This window comes from Aulostomus chinensis, chromosome 8, assembly GCF_037954235.1.
Source record: "Aulostomus chinensis isolate RoL2024-O1b breed Wild chromosome 8, RoL_Achi_v1.0, whole genome shotgun sequence".
Taxonomy (NCBI): domain Eukaryota; kingdom Metazoa; phylum Chordata; class Actinopteri; order Syngnathiformes; family Aulostomidae; genus Aulostomus; species Aulostomus chinensis.
In genome coordinates, this window is record NC_141327.1 from 19,328,669 (window position 1) to 19,354,139 (window position 25,471).

At 41.9% G+C, this 25,471-nt stretch overlaps 1 protein-coding gene across 1 annotated transcript; it reads left to right on the forward strand.

The window, feature by feature from the left end:
* The first annotated feature begins 6,396 nt into the window (after positions 1–6,396).
* LOC147257527 (G protein-coupled receptor 83-like) lies at positions 6,397–24,818 on the forward strand. The gene is made up of 4 exons (XM_086210323.1): positions 6,397–6,774; positions 10,211–10,336; positions 19,844–19,977; positions 21,311–24,818. Exons 1-4 carry the CDS (start codon positions 6,397–6,399, stop codon positions 22,017–22,019), a joined length of 1,347 nt encoding a protein of 448 aa, XP_086066449.1. The 3' UTR covers positions 22,020–24,818.
* The last annotated feature ends 653 nt before the right edge of the window (positions 24,819–25,471 follow it).

Sequence of the window (25,471 nt, forward strand, 5' to 3'; positions counted from 1 at the left end):
CTGGGAAGTTATTGACAGTCGCAGTCGCAGAAATCTCAGCCGTACCTGAGAATGTGGATAACAGTCCTCTGTTCTCAGAAAAGGATTCAAGTGACTTGCAGCAGTAACTTTGAGATCAAACCTCTCTAAAGAGTTTATTCTGAGGTTTGGTTCAAGTTTGATTAAGGTCAAGTCTCTTGTCTGGGTCAAGTTGGGTGTTCCCAGTTGAAGCTATTCTCTCAAATTCCTCTACCAACATGTTTTTTCCACCTGCGTTCCATGAAGACTCCCTGTCTCTGACTGATTCATCTCACGCCACACATCTAAAGACACAAAGTACCATCCAATCAGAGGTTATCAATCAGAGGCAGATACAGACCTGACCTCCACCCTGCAGATCCTTCTGTATTGATTGATCATGATTGCTGACTTCAACTAGGAGCTGATGGTTTTGTATGGATGTGTTGCAGTAAGAGAGCAAGAGATATTTATTGAATTTAATATTCTGCCTGTGGTCAAGAACTGACACCACCACCAAATTCTGGATGGGGTCGCGACACAAAAAGGTTGAGAACCACTGATGTAGGTCATGTTCATCCCAGCATCCCCTGGGTTGCTAGATGGCCGGTACTGGCATCCTGGATTCAGCTGTTGTACTGCATCCACTGGTCCAGATCCAGATTTGAGCAAGTGAAGCACCATATTAGGCGCTAAAAAGATTTGCAAGAGTTATTCAGGCTTGAAAAAGTTGATTCATCGTGTCTGTATAAAACTGGACTGTAATAGTAACACATTAGCCAAACTGATATGAGACGAAGTGGATCTTTTCAAAGTCAGACTAACATATTGAGATGGAGTGGCTGGAGCTATTAATGACTGTCTTTACATCCAAGCCTGTCATTCGCTGAGACCACTTGCTAACGTGTTTGGAATGGGATACAAAATGTGAAATGGAGGGAAATCAGATTGCAACCAGCTAACTTAACGCCACATCACGGGGCTTCATCAAATTACCTGAACATATAAAACCAGTGATTGAACTGGAATATTTAACCCCGAGCCTGTTATGGTGACTGCTACTCCCTGACTCTGCGGAGCCCAATTACTGAAGACTGGATGTAATGGAGAACACGTTAAAAACAGGAACTGTGACAGTGTGCAGGAAGCCCACCCTGTTGCTTTTCATTTACAGTAAATGCTGTAAACCTGCAGGTGATTGTGTGAATGCTGGATGTGTGCAGTAGGAGCAGCCCTATGAAGATGAAGTAAAATGGGACAACCCCTGTCATGCATCGGTGAGTTTTGCGCCCGGCTCCAACCTGTATCTCTCGCCCACCTTCCAGGGGGCTGATTGTGCCAGTGGATAATTACTTGAATCCGAATGGATTTTCTCTTTCTCTCTTTGTTCTACTTCTATTTGTTTACTTCCAACACCCACACACACACACACACACACACACACACACACCCTAATAACTTATAATTTTATAATTTTTAGACACCAGTAATTAGCAGCACATACTTCAATGTGGCGTGTAATTACACGGTCCAGCGGAATATTTAATGCATCATGCAGATGTCCTTGTAGTGTTTTATTCTCCACCTTTCATCATAAGACACTGTGAAAACTAAAAAAAAAAAAAGACAAGATATAATGAGTCAAAATATATCGTCCTGTTTTGTTGTTTTTTTTAAGTTTCTGAAGCAAGTTTGTCGAATGAGAAGATTGAGGCTCGTATAGTCCCAAAACATTAGTGTGCATCCAGAAAGTGCATTAAATAAAATGTCCATGCAAAAGAATTCCATCAGATGTTATTCACAAATATGACATAGTAGAAAATACCAAAGCACGATTACTGCGTGTGCCTCTTGGACCGTGCGAAGTATCGTTCATTTGAGGCCGTACATTTTTCCTCTGCAGCCACATTGGCTCTCTCTGCCACCGTATGGCTTCTGAGCCACAGTGCAACAGGTGTGCCCCTCCCTGAACTCTGGTCCTTTGACCTGTGACCTCAGCGTCAACTTTGTAATAAAGATCGTAAGATTTTGAAACCAAAAAACATTTTTTTTAACCGGTAGAATATTTTAAATCAAAAAATACTGTTAAAACTCTTATTTATTACATTTGTCATGTTTTGAGTTACAGAATTCAAACACTGATGTTATTATTATCAAAAACATAAAATAAACATTCTGATGAAACGTTAGTTAAACTGTCTCTTACACAGCAATAAATGGCATTTTGTCCGGATTCAGTTCAAACCACTTTGTGTGAAATCTGTCTTATTAATGGTTTGCCTGGCGTTGTCAGCCGGGTTATTAGAAATCTCTGTTATATTTATCGTTGCATTTCTTCATGTTTTACAGAGGGAAAATGACTGCAGCAGTGAATATGAGTCACCCCCAAGAATAAAGGCTCTGCTGTTACAGGCCTCTGATCATATCATGTGTTGCTGGCAGGAAATGTAAGGAGATTATAAGAGCGTTTGCAGAAGATCTAAATCTTTGAAAACACCTTGGTGCATTAAGGGAGGTTTGGCAGACAGCAGGTTGGTCGTTAAACAGCAGGGTGTTGGAGGTGGAGAGAAGTCAGCCTCATGCTAATAGCTTGATAATGGAGTTACAACCTGTTTGCAAATACATTTGTGATTTTTCTTTCCTGTCAATAAATTGGAATTACATTTCAATTTTTGATGATTTGATGTGCACCGTTAAGGTCGAACACTATCTAGAAATTGGGATTGGATAAATTAAAGCAGCCAAAAAGTGTTGCCGCAATACTATAATTACACATTTGGAAAAAAATATCACTTTTATTACTTTTATTTATTAGATTGAAAAATGTGGACCACAGGTGTACCCACCAGCGGAGTGAGCGATGGTTGAATGCTGTTGCAACTACATCAACGGCTATCTGCCATGAATAGAGAGAGCGCCAATGGTTCCTTTTCAAAATAAGATTGACCTGCTAGACCAGTCATTCCAGAACACAGCACAACATTCATGTCGCTTTCTTTTTAAACAGACTCAAATTGGATTGAATAATAAGCGGCGGGGAAAAAAAGGCACTGGTGTGCTGAGTGTGTTTTCAGGTCAGTGTAATTTCCGCGATAAAAGGTATTTGTGTTCATTCTGTTCGTGAATCTCATTTGGCTTTTTGATCCAGGTCGTAACAAGTCAAATGTCTGTAATCATGCATTCATCACATATTGAAACGTGTAAATTTGTTTAGGATCGAATCCCAACCATCAATTTTTATTTACAGAATTCCATTTTGCATGAAAGAGCAGGATGAATACGAAGTGAGCGTTCCGAGGTTGCTCCTATCATTTGCCTTTTTTTATTCTTTTTTTTTTTTTTTAGTATAGTTTTACTTTCCAGCAGTTGCTTGTTGTTTTACAAAGATGATGTGATTGCTTTGGTTTTAGCAAAATTATGAGCCGCGGGTGAAATTCCATTCAATTTAGTTAGCAAGCTGTGTAGCACGATGTGCTTTGCTTGCCCAATAGTAGAATGGTATCTGAGTACGACTGGAGGAGGACTCAAGATACCTACATAAGAGTTTCGCTGCTTCACATCAGGATTAAATTTTCAGCTTTTCACCATGAAGCTACCATCCAGGATTTATAGGGATACCACCCCACTGTGTTTCCATGGAAATGATGCAGAAGTGCTGCTTATTAGAACACTGATGTCGCTGTGGGTGAACCAGCCAACCTGTATGTATGGCATGTGCTGATGCTTAATACATCTTATTTTTTTTGCCGGTGCAAGGATATCACGCTATTTTGTCATCTTAACTTCCCTTCCAGAGCGGAAATATCATTGCTTACTACCACTTTGCTTGACTCAGCTCACCTCCTGTTACTGAAAAGAGTTTTTTTAAATACGGATTCTCTTGAAAATCATCCTCAATCGAAGTCTCTCTGGTCAACTGGGTCGATTTCCTTCACAGCTAACATTACGAAGCAATCAATGGCAGATCAATGCTTAGATGCTTAGATTGTCGCCATGTTTCTAACACTATCTATGGTTAGCATCGTACGATGCGTTCGGGGATGGCATATCAGTTGGGAAACAACAGTGTTTGGAACATAAAGGGGAGAGGTTGGAAAGTTGTGGAGCAACGTACAGCTGCTACATTTGGGGGAGGAAACTACTCCTGGAGCATGGCCTTTGTTTTTAAATACAATATCATTGTTGAAGAGGAATGTGAAAAACCTGTCATACTCTCATCCCCTTACTGATAAATGAGTAATTCTACTTTTTCCTTTTACCCCCCTTACTCTGCAGATACAACCGGGACATCTATTGCTTGGAAAGTGACAATCAACTTCCAGCTAAGCACTGCTAACTCTAACAAAACATAGACAACAGACAAATAATATCAAGCCGTAGTTGTCATGGGATGTGTTTTTGGATGGATGCTTGATGGCTGGCGTTCGATCAGGCACAAGTGTCATCGCTAGTTTTCAGCCGACGCCAATGCCTCCCCACAGACCTGCCCCCCCCCCCCCCCCCCAGCAGATGCCTGCCCACCTCTCACAAGTTGAAATGTGCGCGCCGCTGAAATAGCAGTACAGTGAGTCCTTGAAACAACCTGGGCTGTAAGCAAGGCTGTCTGATTGATGTCACAATTGAAACACACCAATAAATGATTAGGTGACTAATTACTGCCACTTTGTGCTATTAGTTGTGGTTTAGGGCTAAACACGCACTCACAGTGCAAATGGCCAATCGCCCGGCGCCATAGATCCCTGTCCCTGTCCCTACCTAGAGCCTATAATTGCATAGTGGTGCAGTTTTGTGCTGTGTTTAATTGTAATTTGTAATTTTTGGTACATTTTGAACAGTGGGGTCATGATAATAACATTCTAATTTACTCATGTCAAACAATGACGAAGACTGTCAGACCTTTATTACATTTCATGTTCAAGAGCATCTAACGATGTGCCTTCACTCTTACTTGCTTACTTGATACCACTGAGGTCAAAGCCTCCTCTCTCTTTAGCAGGGAATTTTTAACAAAGTGTCCGTCATCTGCATTAGTATGCCACATTTTCCGGAGGCTTGTCTGATCCACCGTAGGCAAAACATGACTTCATTACAGCAAGGACAGCGTGTGGAGGAAAGCTGCCGTACATACATGAACACTGATTTACTGAGCTGTTCATTGATTTCTGCTCCTGGTGTTGTACCTGAACCTCTAAGCTGACCCAAATATCAGCATATCACCAATGGGGACACAGCATCTGTCCACTATCCCTAATTAACCGGTTTGACAGTGAACGTGGTTTGTGCCCCTGTCGGTGCGCAAACATCGACCTGGAGGAACCAGCTGTCAAATGAGGGAGGAGGGCGAGCCTGGGAGAGCAAATCAAGAGGCAGAGCAGTGCATTTGTAGCCGATTGCATTCATTTATCAGTCGCCCCTTTGAGTGGGCAATGAATACAGTGGAGTGGTTGGTCAAATTCCCAATACGCCTCTGCTCTTAAGGGTTATTTATGGTATGGTCTTGGCACAGAGAGCGATGTTAGTCCTTGTAACATTGCTCTTCTCATTCTGCAGACTGGACTTTCAGTTTTAAAAGACCAAGTCAATCAGAAAACAGCGAGAGGGACATGTGGCATTTCATCGGAGCTCAGATGAGCCCAGTTTCCATCTCGCTGCCCTTCTCTCAACTCACTGAACTCAGTTCATTTTCTGATCATCAGTGCTGTCCAATGTTGAAAGCTGAAGATGGGGAAAATGAGACTGTATTAGTGCAGTTCTCTACCAATGAAATATCTGCAGTCTGGGAGCGCTGATTTGAAGCAGTGCGGCTTAATGGTTTCTCCAGAGGGCCAATTCATAGTGTATGTTGGGGTCAGTGTGGGTCAGTGAAACCCAACTGTTGTCGTTCAGCTGAGTTTGCGAACCAAATTTTTATTTGTGGTGCGTCCCGACGGTTGAAGATGGTATCAGATGCAACAGTAATACAGAACATGTGAGGAAGGTGGTCACCTTGCATGCCTTCATGTGCCATATTTCATTATACTAGTGTGAAAAGGAATCTCATGATGGTGTGTGTGTGTGTGTGTGGGGGGGGGGGGGTCTTGGGCGGCAACAGTTTTTCTTCTCTCTCTCTCTCTCTCTCTCTCTCACACACACACACACTAAAACACACAAACACTCACTCAACACACGCATTTAAAAGCAGCAGCTGCGCGGCTGAGCCACATCACAACTTGTTGCTGGCTCCCGCCTCAGCATCACCTCAGTGAGAGAGCGAGAGAGCGAGAGAGCGAGCGAGAGAGAGAGAGAGAGAGAGAGAGAGAGAGAGAGAGAGAATTCACCTGAAAGTTGTTTTTTTCCCTCACAAACAGAACCACTGATATCATGAGGTTTGTGTGTGTTTGGTTATCTCTGGTGGTTTGGATGGCCAGCCCTTACAGAGACGCAGCGGGACACAGACACAACGACACCTCACTTTTGGAACAATTATTGAATGTTTCGGCTCAGTTGGATAATCGCTCTTCGGGATTTTTCCTCCTTGACTTTGACGAGGGGTTGCTGGAGGACTGGCGCTCTCTGGCCAGTAAGAAGCGCCGTGGAGGGGAGTCACAGGACGGCTGCGTCAAAGCCCTCCTGGTGGCGTCTTACTCTCTCATCATCGTCATCTCTCTGTTCGGCAACACCTTGGTGTGTCATGTGGTGGTGAAAAACAAGCGCGCCCAGTCCGCCACCAGCTTGTTCATTATGAACCTGGCAGTGGCTGATATCTTCATCACTGTGCTCAACACGCCGTTCACGCTGGTAAGACTGCACTTGGTTGGTTATTGGCTGATTAAGAGGCCGACATGACAATGTGTGTGTGTTCAGTTCTAAGAAACAGCCTTCAAAAATACACACTTTACCTCTACAAGTGCTTTTATGATTTGTACATAAATATTTTTGTGCTGCAAAAGTTGACTCCCGAAGTGTTCAGTGTAGTAATGTATACATCTGGACAACAACAGATGGCGCCATTTGTCGTCATCATGTGCGGGCGTCTTGTAGGTTGTAGTGTGTGCATGTGTGTGTGTGTGTGTGTGTGTGTGTGTGTGTGTGTGTGTGTGTGTGTGTGTGTGTAAAGAGCGTCTTGGCATTATTGCATGCTGAACGAGTAACACTTACTTTTGCAGACTTTTAATTGTTTTTTTAATTGAGTTATCTCAGAGGAACAAGCTTGATTATTGCCTGACCATATCAATGAACTCACTGTCAGGAGGAAACAAGCTTCCATACCTCAAGATCATTAACTCGTTATGTTAAACATATAAAGTAAGTAGTTAGTGTAGTTTGTAGGCTTCCTATATTTTTCACTTTGTTCACTGTCAACTTGTCACATCGGCAGTGAAGTATCGGTGGAAGGAAGCATCCATCCATCCATCCATCCATCCATCCATCCATCCATCCATCCATCCATCCATTTTCTTCCGCTTATCCTGTTAAGGGTCATGGGGGGTGGAGCCTATCCCAGCAGCCTTCAGGTGAGAGGCGGGGTTCACCCTGGACAGGTCACCAGTCCATCACAGGGCCAACACATAGAGACAGACAACCATTCACACTCACAGTCACACCTACAGTCAATTTAGAGTATCAATCAGCCTCGTCCCCTCTTGATGTCTTTGGACTGTGGGAGGAAGCTGGAGTACCAGAGAGAACCCATGCAGGAACAGGGAGAACATCAGCAGAACCACAATGATCAATACTTCTTCATTGCTGTAAAACAGTAGAAACACACCAACAAGTGTGTAGCGCATCAAGGCCGGTTCAGAGGGCTCAAAGTGCTGAGTCTTCACTCTGTATTTTACTTCTGGGTCCAGTCCCACTCCAGTAGTACACACCTATCACCTTTAGTTCTTTAAACTGGATTCACAAAACACACAATACTGGAGTCAGTACTGGGAGGCAACAACAGTAGTGTATGTGAACGATTTGAACTCCAGTCCGACAGACCAGGAGCTGACATTTTGCCATTTCTCAAACCGTGCAGGAGAATCAGTGGTTTAAAAAGAAAAACAACAACAACAACAACAACATATTTTAACTTTGTCAATGGAAATAATGAGGTGTAGGTTTCTAGCTGTTTAGAGCAGGGAGTGAGACCCTAAGTCACTCTTGGATGTTGCGTACAGTAACTTTGGCACAGCTCTCGCGGAGGAACAAAACATTCCACAAACATCGATCTGAAATAAGCTGGCAATGATGAGTCTCCAGGCTTCCTTCAAAACCCAACACAAAAATACACTCTGACTTTCTTAAACTTAATTTTTTGAAAAAAGGAAAAGGCAAAATCTCAAAATGAGAAAGGTGCTTGATTTTTTTCCCCACCTGCAGTCCCTGAAATCACAGCATAACAGAATGTTCAACGGCATCTTAGAGGGTCAAAGTCTGATTTGTTTGCTGTGTCTTGACTCGTGATTCTCAAACTGTGGTACACGTACACCCGGTGCTACGAAAGCTTTTCAAGTGATGTGTGAACATCCCAGAAATAGTAATATATATATATATATATATATAATTTTTTTTTAAAGAATAAAACAAGTCAAAAACATTTAAAAGCAAAGAAACTTGATCAAAAGCATATTTTGAATGAAAATACGTAAACCGAAATGTAATTCACAATGAGTTTTGCAGAGTTTCAGACCACCACATGGTCACGTTCATTCCCGTTATGCTTTGCAGCCGGAGCATCAATGGCACCTGTTGCTGCTCATGTTAGCAACAAACGGCACAAGACAGTGTTGATTATGCTCCGTCGTCATCGTCCTCCTCCACTTATCTGGGTCCGGGTTGCAGGGGCAACAGCCTCAGCAAGGAAACCCAGACCGCCCTCTCCCCAGCCACTTCCACCAGTTCTTCCCGAGGCGTTCCCAGGCCAGCCAAGAGATGTAATCCGTGCAGCGTGTCCTGGGTCGGCCCTGAGGCCTCCTCCTGGTTGGACATGCCCGAAAAAGGAGGCGTTCCGAAGGAATCCTCACTAGATGCCCAAACCACCTCAACTGACTCCTCTCGACATGGAGGAGCAGCGGCTCTACTCTGAGTCTCTCCCAGATGTTTGAGCTCCTCGCCCTATCTCTAAGGGAGAGCCCAGCCACCTTGCGGAGGAAACTCATTTCGGCCGCTTGTATTCACAATCTTGTTTTTTTCGGTCATCACCCGTACGACCCTCACGCGTGATCAAGATCCCGAGACGCTTGATCCCCAGATTGGGCAGGCCACCCTTTTCTGGCTGAGGACCACCCCTGCTGAATGGAGTCACTACGCTGCTGTATTTTCAGTTTTGGTCATAATGGTGGTACTTGCTGTGCTTCCGTTATTCTGACGTGGTACTTGGTTAGAAGCACTAGAGACTCCTGCGTTCCTTGCACCTGCCCTCCTGTATCTAATTCATCCAGCTACATTCAAGAACAGACAGCTTCACAGTTTTGCTCAGGAATGAATCCCCAATGTAACTGAGTGTGGTTGAACTGATCTCTTATATAAAGATGTTTCCAGCTGTTCCGCAGCTGCCTGTTCTACCGCAGCAGGTAATCTGTCAATTAGTGGCTCTCTTCACCCTTGTGAACCAACAAATTGATATTTTGATTTAACAGTTTCAACTTTTACTGATCTATTTATCATGTAAGTAACTGGAGTGAGGTTCGTCTCTAATCACTCTTTGTGTTAGAGTTCAGATTCTATTTGTGTTTACCTACAACTGAGTTTCAACGCTTTGGGATCTTCGATCAAAAAAGAAACTGATGACACTGAAGTTACCAAATTCCACAACAGAATCAATGAAATAACAATTACAACTTATTGCTATCGCTAAGCTGTCCAAGCTTAGTGTTTCCCTCTGTCCAGTGTTGTTTTCCCATAAGTTCATCACAATCTCATCAGCCACTTTTGATACGCTTGGGTTGCCTTTTGTTGATTTTTATGCATGTACTTAAGCACATTTATAAATCATAAGCACTGCAAAGTTCTGCTCATAATTGTGACATTTAGATAAAGTGTTAAAGTTGTTGTTGTTGTTTTTTAGAACAATTTAAGGGCATTTATGTTACAGAATAAAGATTTAGAGACAGAAGTGAGGCCATATAATATGATTTATTACTTTGAATTAACTTTGGGCTGCGGTACTCGTGGTTAGGTCTTCTGAAGTGACAAGTGTGTGTGTGTGTGTGTGTGTGTGTGTGTGTGTGTGTGTGTGTGGTTCCCTCAGGTCCGTTTTGTCAACAGCACCTGGGTGTTTGGGAAGACGATGTGTCATATCAGCAGGTTTGCACAGTACTGCTCACTGCACGTCTCTGCTCTCACACTCACTGCCATCGCCCTGGACCGTCGCCAGGTTTGTCACATGACCACATTAATCCTAGTTTGTTGCTCCATGAAAGCTCTACTACAATGGGCTGTTGATTTACACCACGAGGAATTATAAATAAATCAAGTGGAACCATTCCAAATACTCACTTTCAATTTCATGCAAACATTAGGATGATTTCTCATGACAAAAAGAGAATGTGTAACAACAGTCCAGGGATGAGTCAAAAATGGTTTTGAAATCAGGCAACGGAGTACCAGACGGTTAATACACACTTTTGAAAAGCAGACTTTCAAATTTCCTTGGATGGTGGACCCAACGTGATTTTATTTCATGAAAAACCTGTATCATTTAGACCTTCAAGAAATAAGTCAAGTCTCACTAAGATTTCTGCAAATTGAGAAATAGTTTGTTGAAGCTGTTAAGATAAATAGAAAACGCCGTTTGCTGTCTTGAAATTCCCGGGATATTCTCAAACATGGCTCCTCCTTTCCCAGCCGAGGGAAGGACGTTAACGTAGTGAAATTTCACCAAGCTACCAACTTTCCACACAGACAACTTCATTTTTGTAAGTGATATTTCATCATTTTTTAGGAGAATATTGACTTTAATTTTTAAATTTTTTTTTTTATTCGTGTGTCCACCATTGTGGCGAATTATTTTTTGTGACTGTTGTAGCCAACAGAGCATCAGTATCACGGACAGCTTCATCTGTTCGGTAGAATATCTAGTAAACATTCAGAAAAGGTTACTTTTTTTTAACCCGAACCGTGATTTTCTGTAACGGACAACTGAAAAAAAAAGTGAACGAGCAAAATAAATGAACGAATGAAAGCAACACAAGTTGTTCAACCCAGAAAAACAGAAAGAAATGGAAGCCCATAAATAAAAGAATGTAAAATGGATGAACAAACTGCTTGTAAGTGTTTATAGCTGTCCAACATTAGCTGCTCCTGGAGAGTGCAGCATTCTTCACAGCCTGTCTATTAAGGTAGCACGAGGTTCACTAATGCATTACGACAGGCCTAATGCACCAAGAAGCAAACAAATTATACCTGAGCTGTTTAAGATAGTTCTTAGGATTCAGTGGCTTCAGTGTTTAAATGAAGTTCAAGTTAAGGGAGACACAGCCCTGCGTACAAGCAGCACGAGAAGGAAAAGCAATCCTACAAAAAAGTTCTGTCTTCCACTCGGTTCGGTCCAACGCTTTGATTATACTGTATTAAGCAACTGAAAGGAGAGTAGATATACTCTTGATAATGAAGTAAATGTGACAAAAGGATGGAGTAAAAGTACCAAAGGTGGGTTTTTGATCCGACAGCTCATTTAAGGGGTTGTTTTCTTTGCTATTGCTAATCAAAACTCCAGTGAGGATCAGATCAGGTGTTCGCTCGTCTAAGGAGCCAGGATGTTTAAAATTCCTGCTCTGGTGTGCAGCTGAGTGATAAATTCATTGAGGTTTTACTTACAAATTTAAAAAGCCTGACTAATGTTGCACAGCTCACACAAACACAGGCACAAAGAGTTCCTGCTTTCCTCTGCCATGGACCAAATAAAGCAGTTCTAGACTAAATACATAGCTGATGAAGGTGACAGTGAAAGTGCGAACTGAATGACTAATAGGACCAGCAACTGCAGCACCACCTCTGAAGAAGGTAAGCTACTTGAGGACACTGAGCTCTGTGATAATGGCTTTGCAGTTGCGTTTGGTTTCCTATTAATTTCATTTATTTATAGGACAAGACACATTAATTAATGTTGTGTAAATACGTCAGCCAGAGGACTTTTTTTTTTTTTTTTTGCAAAATCTTTTATAAAGCAATTAGAATTCTAAAAGGTACAACACCAAGAAATAAAGTAAGTAAAAGCCTCAAACCAAATGAGTCAAGAGAATATCAATGAAAGCTGACAGCGAACAGCAGGAGAAACACGCCGGAGCGCTGTGCTCTCGCCGCTCCCGAGCAAGCGGCATGAAGAAACACCGTCCGTCATCACGCTCGCCACGGGGTCACGCATAGCCCCGACAGGTAGTCGATGTAAACACAGAGACCGTTACATTCATCTGGCTGAAATGACAGAAGATGCGATTGTAATGTACGCACCCCACTATGCAGAGCTGGAATACTGATATTAACAAAAATAATGATAGGAAAGTTAGAAACTTTGATGAGAAAATGTTGACGTCTTCATCTGTTAAAGCCACGCCTTGAGTCTGTGAGGGAGGGCGTCGCAGGTGGAACACGGTCTCCTCTCCCGGCGCGTTTTCAATACATCTCGTTTCATAAAAGTCTGAAGTACCGGAGGAGCTTTGCCATTTAAAGGGATAGTTCACCTAAAAATGAATACTCTGTCATTATCTATCCGCCCTTGTGCCGATGGCAGGTCGGGAAAATTTTTGGAGGTTGGGAGAAAGTAAGGTGCCGCAGTAATCTTCCAAATAACAGAAATGAACCAAATTTTCCAGCCAGTCACAAGAAAGACATGGTGGCGCCGTCATTTCTCATAAAAAGGAAAAAAACAGCCCGACCTGTCGAGACGGCTTGGGCTGCTTTGGACGAGCAGCCTGGAGACGTTTTATGGTTGAACATCCGTATGACTTTGGAAAATTGGTCACCAGTCCTGCACCACCTTTGCCTGTGAACCTCCAACAGCGTTTGGAGGAAGAAGAAAAAACAAAACAAAACAAAAAAACTTCACCTGAACTTCCGTCATCGTGACGGTAAGAAAATCGTGATAATTACAATTTTTCGTTTGAAGTGGAACTACCCCTTTTACAGCTTTACAGCTTACACCTGTTATTTTTCATAGGAGTATATTTGATCAGAATACTGCAGTGACGGGATTGTTTTGTTTTTTTTATAGGCTTCAGCGTTACACCGTACTGAGCGTGGGATGATGAGTGTATTAGGGTGTCATTTTCCTGCTGGACTCCTTCTTCGTGCGTTCTTGTCCATGCAACTGTTCTCTCTTAAATTGACCTCTTCGGCCCCGACCTCACCAGTTTTCCCACGTTTGCCATTCCACATGTAATTTGTGTGCTGGAGCTGTCAGATGGTCTGTGTCCGTAGCCTGTTCAGTCTTTCCTGTCATTTGGCTGAATCTCGTTTCCTGTGTTCTCCATCCAATTTATTCTCTTTTGGTCGAATAAGAAATTCACAAGTTCTTCGGATCAATAGCTGAAATTCTTTCTTTCTTTTTTTTTTCCCTTGAATTTTTACACATTTGAATCAAAGCGAAGCAGAGTTTTCAAGATGAAGGTTCTTCATGGGGCGGGGGAAAAAAAAACAACCCTGTCATCATTAAAGCATCTCTGAAGCTCCCCTGTTTTAAATGCTAAATGGAGATTTCGGAATAAATTATCATTTTTCTCCCCTCACGGCTGCATGGTAACTCGTCTGTGATCAAGCAAATGCAAACCATTGAGGATTTTACAGTATTTATGCATGCTACCATATTTTGGGCTCTTAACTAAACAATCTAACTTCAAGGTCCTTGTCATGGTTGTTATGGAGCGTTAGGTTGTATCACACAATGAGAACAGGTTTGTAAAGTTTGCTTGGAAGTGCAAATGTTTTTTTTTTTTAATGGGTTTTATGCAAAATACAAAACGTTGATGTACAACATGACAATTCAACAACTTCTTCTAAAGGGAACAAAACTCCCAACAAAAAGAACACTGAGACGAAGCGTACATAGATAGTTTTTTTTTTTTTTTAAAAACAACAACAAACATGTAAATACACAAAATAAATTACATTGTGAAGTGACCTTAGTGTTTGAAGATATGTGGATTTATCCAATCAGCAGCTCAGTCTGCTGAGCTGTAAATGTACGAGTGCTATTAATTAAGACCAAAAAATGGGCTCCAAATCTCATTAAAATTAAGCTTATGAGTTTATTGATGTTATGAGTATATAGAGCAAACCAGAGCAAACCAACTGTAAGTGTGAAAGCAGCCTGAATGTTACCGACTGGTCGTAATTCCTTCAGCGTCCAACTGCCTCACCTGCGCAGAGACAGCAGTCCAATAATTACTGCTGGCTGGTCACCAAGCTCAAGGTCAAGGCAAACACTTCTCGAGTGATAATAGCTAAACAAATGGACTTTTAAAAAAAAATAGAATTTCAAATAACTAAACGCTAAACGCTAAGCTCGTCTGATTTTACCAGGCACCGCATCTTCTGTCTGACCTCTCATGAAGGGGTTCTTCCTGCTTGTGTTTACACATAATGTTGAAGGTGTCGCAGAGCGCTGGAACAGAACAGATTCCGATCTGATTTATCACGTGCTTCCAGAATTTTAAAGGTCACGCGTGGGCTCTCCAGTTCTGTGCTTCAGTTCGACTCGTGATTTCTTTAGCATGCTCACTGCTTTTGGTTTTATCAATGTGCAAACTACGTATTAAAAAAAAAACAAGAAATAAATTTGATACGGATTTGGGATTGCGCCTTTGCCTACGTGCTGAGTCTATTACATTTTTCAGTGTGAACACACTAAATACTGAGGACCTTGGCTAAGTGTCTGCTTGAATCACGGGCTGTCAGGCACTGGGAGTTCCTGCATGAACTGTCCATGGTGCTGAATTGGAGAGCTGAGGGTGGGGTGCCAAAAAAAAAAAAAGAAAAAAAAAAGCATGACATTAAGCTGAAAGGTTTTCATTGACTTTGAAGTCAATGAAAACCAGATACAGAGGTTTAAGGCTATTTGTGATAATTAGTTTGGAGACATGAATAGCTGCTGCCCGGCTAACACTGCGAGCACAATCGAGCAGCGGAATTACACTGGTCGAGAAGCATGTCCTTGAATAGCTAATGGGAAATGTCACTCAAGTTGAAATGATTGTTAACAGCACGTAATCTATTCTTTGATGTATCACATCATCAGTCATATCCAGCAAACATCCTTGCCTCTATCTTGCATTTTGCTCTGTGTTGCACAGATTCTCAAGGAAATAAAATGGAAAGTTTTCATCTGGAACAAATGCGACGTTCAACAGCTCGATATCACTTGAACGTCACTTTTGTTCCATTTTAAAGTTTCGATTTTAATACCTTACATCGTGCACCTCCTGAGCAAACCATAATTGATGGGGACGTCTGACTTTTTCACTGCATTTCTAAGGCGCCTCTTCTGAGCCGAGTGATGTTCGACGACGTATGAATGATAGATTGGAGTACAGTCTACAGTTCCCATAACATTCCTATAACTAGATGTCCCATGTATCACAGGTGTTGGATCTGATGTCGCAGGGGAAAGAAGAACAATTTTGAACAGACACCTACAGTATAAATACACATGCGCAATGTCTCATGAACTTTGAAATTGCTGGAGTTATTTATACAGAATAGCTGCAGTGATCAGTGAGAGCTTCAACTCTTGGAATCTTGGCAAACCCTGATACTAAATTTTCTTTCCAATATTTCCTGTGTGCAGTATCCTGTCGTCTCTGGACTTCCTGCAGTCACCACACTAAAAGTGTGATTTAATGTCACAATCCAAAATTTCGTTATGAGGAATCAAATCAACAAAATATAAATATTCTTTTTTTTATATCTCCATGTTGTGTATGTCAACAAGATGCCTGGAAGAGGTTGGGATTTAGTTGGTCAACACATTGTAAAATCAACAACACGTCAACGCCAGCCGCCGTCAGTAGTCAGCATCTCGCTGACAGACATCGCAACTTAATTTCAATCAAATATCAAAATAATGCTGGTGGCCGTACGGGCGGGAAGTCCTGTGGTGTTGTCAAAAGTCTGCAATGCTAAAAGCTCATGACCTCTCAGGCCAGACACTGACACGACGGCCTTGGGAGCGCTCAGCCCCAGCTGCCGGAGCACACAGCGAACTGCTTGAAATCATGATTATGACTTTACAGAGATGCAGTGAAAGCCGTCATCTGCATGTAACCCATTCTCTACGGGCAAGGGGACAGACAGGAGCATAAACCAAGCAGACATGGTTTCTGACGGTGAGGGAAACCAGAGCATCCTGAGGAAGCTCCACACAGAAGGAGCCTGGGACAGCTAGGATTCTGACCTGGGACCTTCAAGCCACGGGGCTCTGATGTTCCAACTTGTGTTTATCTTGTGGTCATCATGTTGTGCTGCTTGTTCTTACCACCTGCTGGTCCTAAAGCAGCAGGGCTTGTTGACCAGCAGGTGTATGATCCCATATAAGACTGTTGTCTCCTAAAGAACTTTTGTCCCTCTTCTCACGCTTGCCTGAGACCTGATGGATTAAATAGGTTTTCTCACCGAGAAACTGAATGAAAATTGTTTATTGAGAGCAAAACAGTGTGCGCACTGTTGTACATTTTGTAATGAATGACTTGTTTGGACTGCTGCAAAGTTCTCCTGGCTGTAGTGTCAGCCGAAATTCTTAAATCACTCCCATCTCCTGGTTGATTTACTTGTACCACATCTCTGCGTGAATCTAATTCAGCAACCTGCTTCTCTTTATTGGCAGTCCATGGTCAGGCTCCAAACCTTGTCACGCTCCCTTCGCCCCTCCGTCCTTGCAGGCTGCCTCACCTCTCCATCGCTCTGTAGGAACAAAATTGATGCAGGTTGCAACTCTTCACACTCATGAGTGAACAGAGTTTGAGACAGAACTGCATTTCCTCATTTAATCCTTGGGTAGCTGTATGATTTATTCTTCTTCTTGTCAGTTTTTACTTTCATGGAGCCCTGTTTGCTTCGTACGAATGTCATTTTTACTCCCTACAACCGCTATTGGAGAGATGGTGGACACAATGGATGCCTCATTTTAAGTTTGGAGCCTTTTACTTCATCAATTATGTGTCCTCAGCCTTTGCAACGCCACCATCATGTGGTTTTGATGTAATAGCCCTTAATATAACAATATAATATGTAATCATATAATAGCCCTTGGATTATTCAGGGGCAGACTGTACCCTTTCCCTCGCTCATTTTTGCTTCATCTATGTCTATTTAAACTAGTATTTGTCATAAGTCATAGCCCCCCCCCCCAAAAAAAGATACTTGACCCTTTTTATAAACCAAACCCCTCGTCTCTTTGCTCGAGGGAGTTTACTGTCAGCAGGCGTGCGTTACCTGTTATAAAGTGAGAGTAGATCTGCAGCACGGCCAGCTTCTTCTTTCCCTGCTGCACCTGAATCTTGAGCATTGTGTCTGACACTCCTCTACGTGTCGTAACCATTTGCAACATTGCCTACATTAATCCCTCTGCCGTTCTGTGATATTCGGCGAGAAGCGTAGCACTTCGAATCATTATTTAAAAAAAGAATGCATTTTGAATTCGTACGCATAACGGACAAAATAAAAGAGCAGACACAGTCCTCCCGGCCACTGAACAGTTGTTTTGTTCTGCTGCCTTTTAATTCTATGAATGCCATATCTGTAATTGACACCTTTTAAAATGAAGATTCAATTCAAATCAAACCGAGTCATCGTCACTGGCTGCTCTGGTCTTACGAGGCTGCTCGTTTTATTTCATCTTCTCTTGTGCACATTTTGTTACAGCCTGAGGTGATATTTTTTTTCTGTTGTTGTTATTGCAAAATGATTCCCCCAATACAATGTAAAATTAATGAATAAATAAAGAAAAGAATAAATCCACAGTAGCAGTTTATCCAACTCTCAACTCCCCCTCAAATTTACTCAACCATTCAGGTGCCTCGACAGCAAAAACAAACACAACCTGCTGTCAGTTCCCTTCCTCTCGCTCCAGTCTGTTCAGGTCATTTCGTGAGTCATTTAGAGCACATTTTCTTGTAACAAAACTGGAGATTTCTGTGCTTTCTGAGTCATATTTCTCTGTGTTAATCAACCTTTATTGTGTATTTACCTGCCTTTTTTTTGTATCTGGTTAAAAGAAAGTACAGACTCACAAAGCGAACACAGAAGATTAATGGATGGAAATTATATTTTGTTGTTTTCCTCCTGAGTTGTTCTGATAGTATTATCACTGGCTTATGTGTCACACTCTAAATAAGATGCAAGACTCAAGCCAAATGGTGTTGTTTTTGAACTGCTTCTGTTGCCCAAAACTGATTCAATTGTCAGTCGATGGTAATGGGCCTGATTATGTGAACTGATCACATTTGATGATTTGCTGTGTCTTGTTTAGTTGTTTTTCATGTTCTGATATTATACAGCCTCTTGCAGTAATTAATCATGAATGTCCAGGCCTTTTTGCTCATCTGCGTGCGACCTGGTTAAATCTCCATCTCATTTCAAGCCTGCTTTCAAAACAGCCTCAGGCAAAAATACCCAACTAAAACCCTTGAGGTGGAAATTCTCAAGCAGCAGTTTCAAGTGAAATAGTCTCAGATGAGCAGTGACTCTTGTGATTGCGGCCTTGAACTTTTCTTTTTCTTTTTCTGCTCCCATCGGTAGCGTTCAGAGTCTGGCTACTGCGTTCTTCTGCTGCGCGTGACTTTTGTGATACTGCACACAATGTCTCGCCTCTCTCAGTCACGGTGGATGACGCTCTTACTGTAGAAAATCAATAAAGGGACAAAACGAGAGATGATCCAGCTGAAGGCGAGAGTGTGTACAGTATACATAAAAACTACAGACTGTGTATATTGCACATTAACCTAATGCACATAACCTGTATAAAAACACAGCATCATAGACGCATAAATGAAACAGAGATAAAAACAAAGCACCTTGGCACTATTGCACCACTCATCCAGCCTCAGGAAGCATCTAAGTAACATTGCCCAGCCCTCTCCCCCTGGTGTACTAACGACTGATAATAGTATTGTTGACAGAGCAACTTTAAAAAGAACTTACCACATTGCTTTACAGCAAAAGCCGAACGTAAAATCCAAAGTACTTACATGGCATCCTCCAGTACAGTTAATTTCATCAGTTATGTAAAAGAGAAAGTTTTTAGGAGAACATTTAACAAGAAAGTTTGCCTGATGGGAAAACTGAAGTTCAACATTTGCGGTAAGCTGTGGTACCATCTGAAGGACGCCGCTAGAGGCTCCAACCGAGTACGTGGGCTGTTCAAATCGGCAGGAGTCATGAGAAGCAGCAGTGAAATATTAAAATGACTTCTAAAAGTCACTGGTAAGTGGTGAGGGACAGCAAGGAGTGGTGTTGACATTTCTCCAGGTGTGTTAAAAGCCTGGTAACAGTGGTTTGCGCAAATTAAAGATTTTGAAGTTCCATCTGGTTTAAATAGAGCAGGCATTCGCATCAGCTGGGTGCGATGAAAGCAAAATGACCTTCTCTCGACCTGCTCTTAAAGAGTGATAATGTGATTAAATGCCTCAGGGTAAGAAAGGCTCCACCACTTACTGTACATGTCCTGAGCATCAAATGGCAATTCTGAGTCAACAAGTATTTTTAGAGTATTTTTATCAGCATGACCAGACTACATTAGCTTACTTTGTAAGCAAGGGCATGACAGTTGGGACAGTCCTTTTACAGTGGGTCCTTATTGTACAAATACAGGGGTTTGTACTTGGTTAGTACTTTTCTTGCAATAGTCAGTGTGTGTCTTTCTGTATTGATCGTGTGTGGTGATTTCTCTCAGGTGATTTTATATCCTTTAAGACCTCGGATGTCTCCGGCACAAGGCGGCATTTGGGTGGCCGTTATCTGGATCATGGCCAGCTGCTTCTCCCTCCCGCATGCAATCTACCAAAAACTGTTCACATTCACCTACAGGTAACCACACACATGACTGCTACAACTCTGCATCCACTGAGTGTAAAAACGCATCTGTACACAAATGATTGAGCGTCACTTTTGAATCGATCTCGAACCATGGCGACATGCTTTTAATTGCACACAGTGAAAGCTTCCCGTACAATGAATGTGTTGATGTAACCTGGATGTACAAAGGTTGTTCAGCTGCAAGAAATATAAACACTGAGAGCAGAGATTATTTGCATTTGCACTGACGATGAGGTGAAGCCAGAGCTGCAGGCGCGGGGCTGTAACTGAGTCGGTTGTCCAAGGGCCTTGGCCTCAAACCCCTAAATAATCAGATGTAATACTCAAAAATAACAAGGTAATCATCTGGGTACAAACAAGACACAAGGCCGGCCTGGGTGGCATTGTTACCAAGAGTAACAGGACAGTCATAACGTGGAAAACACAGGATGGAAGTCATGCAAATTGACTATTTTGAGCTGTACCAGGATCATTATTCATCACTGGAGGAAGCTGTGCCAGTGGGAAGGGAGTACAATGAACATTTTAAGAAGGCATTCAGTGTGGCAGAGGATGATGATGATGACTAGATTTCTTGATGCAATCTGGACTCAGTAAGATAATGATGGCTTCACAGACTCAAAAGAGCTAGTCAGAACAGTCCATGTGCGTTCTTCCCTTGTCACACATGTTCATTCGGTAAGTAACATTATATCTACAGACACCCTCGTGTTTGTTCTTCTGCGGTTGTAGTATTTCACTGAGGGAAAAAGTCATGTGATGAATCCAAGAAGGACCGGTAGTGTCCTTTGATCAGGATGTTGAAGTCGAATTGTTTTCAGAGGTCCATGGTGTTGGCCTCTGTACAGAAAGGCAGGTTTTCTTAATTTTCAGGCTTTGAAAACTGTGGAGTCGTGTGGGTTCAAGATGAAATCTTAATGGCTTTAAGATAAAAAAAAAAAACCATACTAGAGTGAATGGAGCCTCAGAGGATAGAAGCGAGAGCAGGGGCCAGGTGATTAGCTGAGATTGGATAGTTAGCAGGTTGTGGAGGTGACGGAGTGATGAGTGAATGTCATGACATTTAAAAAACAGTCTTTGGCAGAGGGTCATCAGTCCAACATGATCAGAAAATTGCTACATTTCACATAACACAAAATGACAGTTACTTTCTTTTCAAGTGCCCCTATAATTAAAAGCACTCCTTAAATGTTCGACTGTTATTATCTTCTTATTTCTTGTACTTTGCGTGAATATCTGAGTGGTTCCTCATCTCTCGAGCACCAGCTCTTTCACCAATGTGCCTTTCTCATTTCCTCTGTACTGGGATTGATGACCTCACCAGTCAGGAGAAGGAACGCAGCCTGTGTGTCCCAGACTTCCCCGAGCCATCAGATGTCTACTGGAAGTACATTGACCTCTTGACCTTCATACTACTTTACATGTTACCGCTGCTCATCATCACGGCTTCCTATACCACAGTGGCCCGCCGGCTGTGGCGTCACAACGCCATAGGTGACACCACAACAGCTCAGCACGCCACCCAGAGAAAAAAACGGCGGCGGACATTGGCCATGTTGCTCTTGGTGGTCGGGGTATTTGCTGTCTGCTGGTTCCCTCTCAACTGCTACGTGGTGCTGCTGTCCAGCCAAGCCATCCACTCCTCCAACGCTCTTTACTTTTGCTTTCACTGGCTGGCCATGAGCTCCACATGCTACAACCCTTTCATCTACTGCTGTCTGAATCCCACCTTCCGCCAGGAGCTCCACCTGCTCCTGGACATGTGCAAGAGGAGCCGGAGGGCGATGGTCGGGTTGGGACCAGAGCTCCAGCCTGCAGCTCCTTGTCACAGAACTGCCTGGCCTGACAACCACGAGTCCCCAAGGCCGATACATGCTTTGTCAAACCCAGGCCACGCCGCTTCACAGCACAGCCACGCCTCCTCCAGTGAATCGCATCAGCTTAAAGATGCACACGTGCTTTTCACGGCCAGGCAGGCCCCCTCAGGGAGAACAGACATCCTCTCAGTGGAGCCCATCGTGGCTGTGAGCTGACTGAAAACCTGCAGGGATGTAAACCTGGAAGTCAAGGTTGGCTTTCAGTTGATTTTTCTTCCCATCAGAAACTGTAAATGCCATCTGGTTTCTAATTGCTCTCTGCCTCTGCTGACAATTTGTTCCTCTTTTTCTTGAGTAAAATTGCTTTGAATACTTGATTTTTTTTTTCACAGGTTTTTGGCCATAAACATGGTATCAGAAAAAAACGAATGTGCAGGTAAAGATAGACAATAAAGATACTGAATGTATTAAACATAATGATTGGAGGCAGCAGCAGTAATAGGAGGATTTAGTGGAGATACGTCTTAAAGGGGGCGACAAGCTTCGCTGGCCTTCATGTAACAAAGACACTTTCCCCAGTAATTGAAATACTTTCATTTCTCTTTGTGGTTGCATATTATATTCTTATTGCTGTAATTTTGTTTGTATGCTTGTCTCCCGCCGGCTCTGGGACTCCATTAGAATGGATTTTCATGATTGCTGCACTTTATGCAGCCCTGCAGTGCATACGCAGGTATGACTGCCTCCACCCAAGCTACAAGTGAAGAGCATACAACTGTCAATTTTACTTTATATAAATCCACTGATCTGAGATAATGTGTTAATACCAGATTAAGGACCCACCTAGATTCTTGTAGTCAAACAGAATTTTGACTAAAAGTCAGCAGGGGGGTTTAGTCATGTGTACAGTGCAGGTGCCAAAAATATCCATGTAAAATTATACTCATCAAAAAAAACAACAACAACCTTACAGTGAGTCTTGCGGTCCCCTGTAGGTTTGATCTTCGGTTGCAGCAAAGTTACAGCTGTTCTTTTGCAGCAGCCGATTTTTTGAAATCACAATGTCAATGTGTGGATGTGTTGAAGTTAATCTGCGCTACACTGTGATAGACAAATGATTTAAGCGGGCGGGTGCTTCAACTTTTTATATGGGTGACTTCTTTGAAAATTCTTGAAAACAAATCATGTGATTCAGCAAGTTAAAGGCAAAGACAATAAAAAAAAAACCTTTTTAATTTAAGACGTTGGTAGATTTTGGCTAGCATGGCAAATATGTTCTGATTAAACACCCGATCAGATTTACAAGACTGTGTGAGACACAGGCTGTAGAAGGTTCAAGCAGCGTCCCAGCTGTTGCTGGGCAGGGTGACTGTGACATAGCTTGCTCCCAGAATGATTTGAAACTGTCTCCATAATTAAAAGTAGTTTTTGTAACATTTCTATTCATAAATTATGCAAAAGTGATTGATCAACTTGGATTTGTCAGTCCTCCTACGTAACACTGCTGTAGTTTGTGTCTTTGAGATGGAAGCACTCTGCTTTTTTTTTTTTTCTCTTTCCCTCTCTCTTTCTTTCTCTGTTTCTTCTTTTTTTTGGTACAAAAAGTCTCAGCACATACCGGACTGTGACGTGGATGTTCTGATGCAACTGTCTGCTCTGTGTCTTTTCAGTAGAGTGCTCACAAATTTCATTCGATCCAGGTGCAGCTGAAATTCAATTTCATTTTCGGATCTTCCCAAAACTGCTAAGGACAATGTACCATTCACTGACTCCCTGTGTTGATAGCGTGCCTTTTTATGTTGGTTGTTTATAAGTCTGCATAAACTCAAAGCCTCTTAGTGGGTAACTAAACATGCTGGGGATGAAATCATTTTCACATTGATTAAATGCTGCTTCATCTTGTTTCTAGTGGGGAAAAAAAAAAATGTAACCGCCGAATATCAAGAACAACTCGTTCAGGAAAATCTGATCAGATTTGTTACCGTTCACACTTTGATTTACACGAGATGAGACCATCCTACTGTGATCCAAACATCACAAACCTATCTGTAAGACACAAGTTCATACAATGTCCATGGAGAAACAGGAAAATAGACAGGGTAGACTTTTGTCACAATGTCCAGCGATTCTAGGTGCATAAAGATGCAGAGGACAATGTACTGAGACGGTGTGCTGAGCTTTGTATTGATTTCATTGCGTTATCTGCTATGTGACATTATTTCAGCATGTGAGGCATGGATTGATTTAAAAGGACAAAAAGAAAAAGATGAAATATCAAGGCCCGAACTACAAGCTGCCCTCACGTTCTATGTCTGAGAAGCATGCGCTATGGAGAAACTGTGACATTCTTCTTGGGTGGCTGTAGGGCAGATAGTCGTACATGTGCTGGAAATAGAAAATCTGCTGGAGAAGACATGCAAGTACTGAGTTAAGGAGAGAGATGTTGTGGTGTATCAATGAAACATTTGATACTGTCTTTCTACGCACAATTAATCAGTATTTTACTGTAACACAACATTAGCGTGTTATTTGGATAAACCTGGATACATTTATAAACAAAAAAAAAAATATTTTCTCCCACGTCCATATGAAAAGTTGTGATTCGATTAAGTATAGACTTTTGTGATTGTGTTGTCAGTTCTTTGATGGGTTGTTCGTCAGCACTGTAAAGATTTCTTCCTCAGGCTTATCGAGACAATCCTGCATAACGTCGGACACATTTATGTGGCAAATAAAAGAGTGGAATCCGAATATGCTGGAAATGTATTGTTTTGTGTTCCTTGTGAAAAAGCATGTTTTATGTGTAAGAAAAAAAAAGAAGAAATTCGGTGTTAATGCGCATTATGTGAAAGAAAAATTGAAAAGTTGGGATATTAGGTGCCAGAACAAAATTTCATTGCACAGTCCTTGTATTCTGCAATGACAATAAAGGCTTATTCTTATTCTTTTTCTTATTCTTATCCTTTTTCTTTTTTTCTGCAAGTGTTATTCTTTATTTTGAGTTTGTTTGTTACCTCGTGGGAGTTACAGAACAATAGAAGATGTTAACATTATGCCAAAATAAAACACTTGCAGCTTTATGGTTCCACTTGATGTAGGTTCATCACTCTTTGGTTATTGTTGAAGACTGTCAATATTAATGTGTGTTCATAAAGTTTTTTTCAATGGCATTTATGTTTGGCATCTATTTTTGAAGGTTTGATACACAGTTGGACACGTATGCAAAGATACAGGCGGAGCTAAACACGTGTGATCCATGTATGTAACTTTTGGTTCATATGTTTTCCTTTCAAGGAAACTAAAGCCACTTTAAAATTTCAGTACTTGCATGAGCGATGGACAGAAACAAAGTACATATCAGTACCTGTCTTAATCAGTCTTAAGTCACCAAATTGAAGCTTATTAATTTGGTTAAAGATTTTTATTGTGTATTTTTTAAATAATTTTGATATCTTAAAAGTGTCTGGTAGACAAGAGTGATCATCTTGTAATAATTACTGATATTCTCTTCAATAAACCCGGTCAGTTCAGACAAGACATATAAATTCATTTCAATTCAGAAGTTTTATGTAACATTTCACAAAATCGCAAAAAAATATCACAACAATGGACTTTTTTAACCTTTGGGTTTTAATTGTCAAATATGGTTCTCCATGAAATTAAGACAT

What these genes read in the sequence shown, in the direction of transcription:
- LOC147257527 (XM_086210323.1), top strand. Translation starts at nt 6,397, where the DNA reads ATGGCCAGCCCTTACAGAGACGCAGCGGGACACAGACACAACGACACC. An exon ending in TCGCCCTGGACCGTCGCCAG is followed by an intron (nt 10,337 to 19,843) that starts GTTTGTCACATG and finishes GATTTCTCTCAG; the next exon opens with GTGATTTTATATCCTTTAAG. An exon ending in CTGTTCACATTCACCTACAG is followed by an intron (nt 19,978 to 21,310) that starts GTAACCACACAC and finishes TGACCTCACCAG; the next exon opens with TCAGGAGAAGGAACGCAGCC.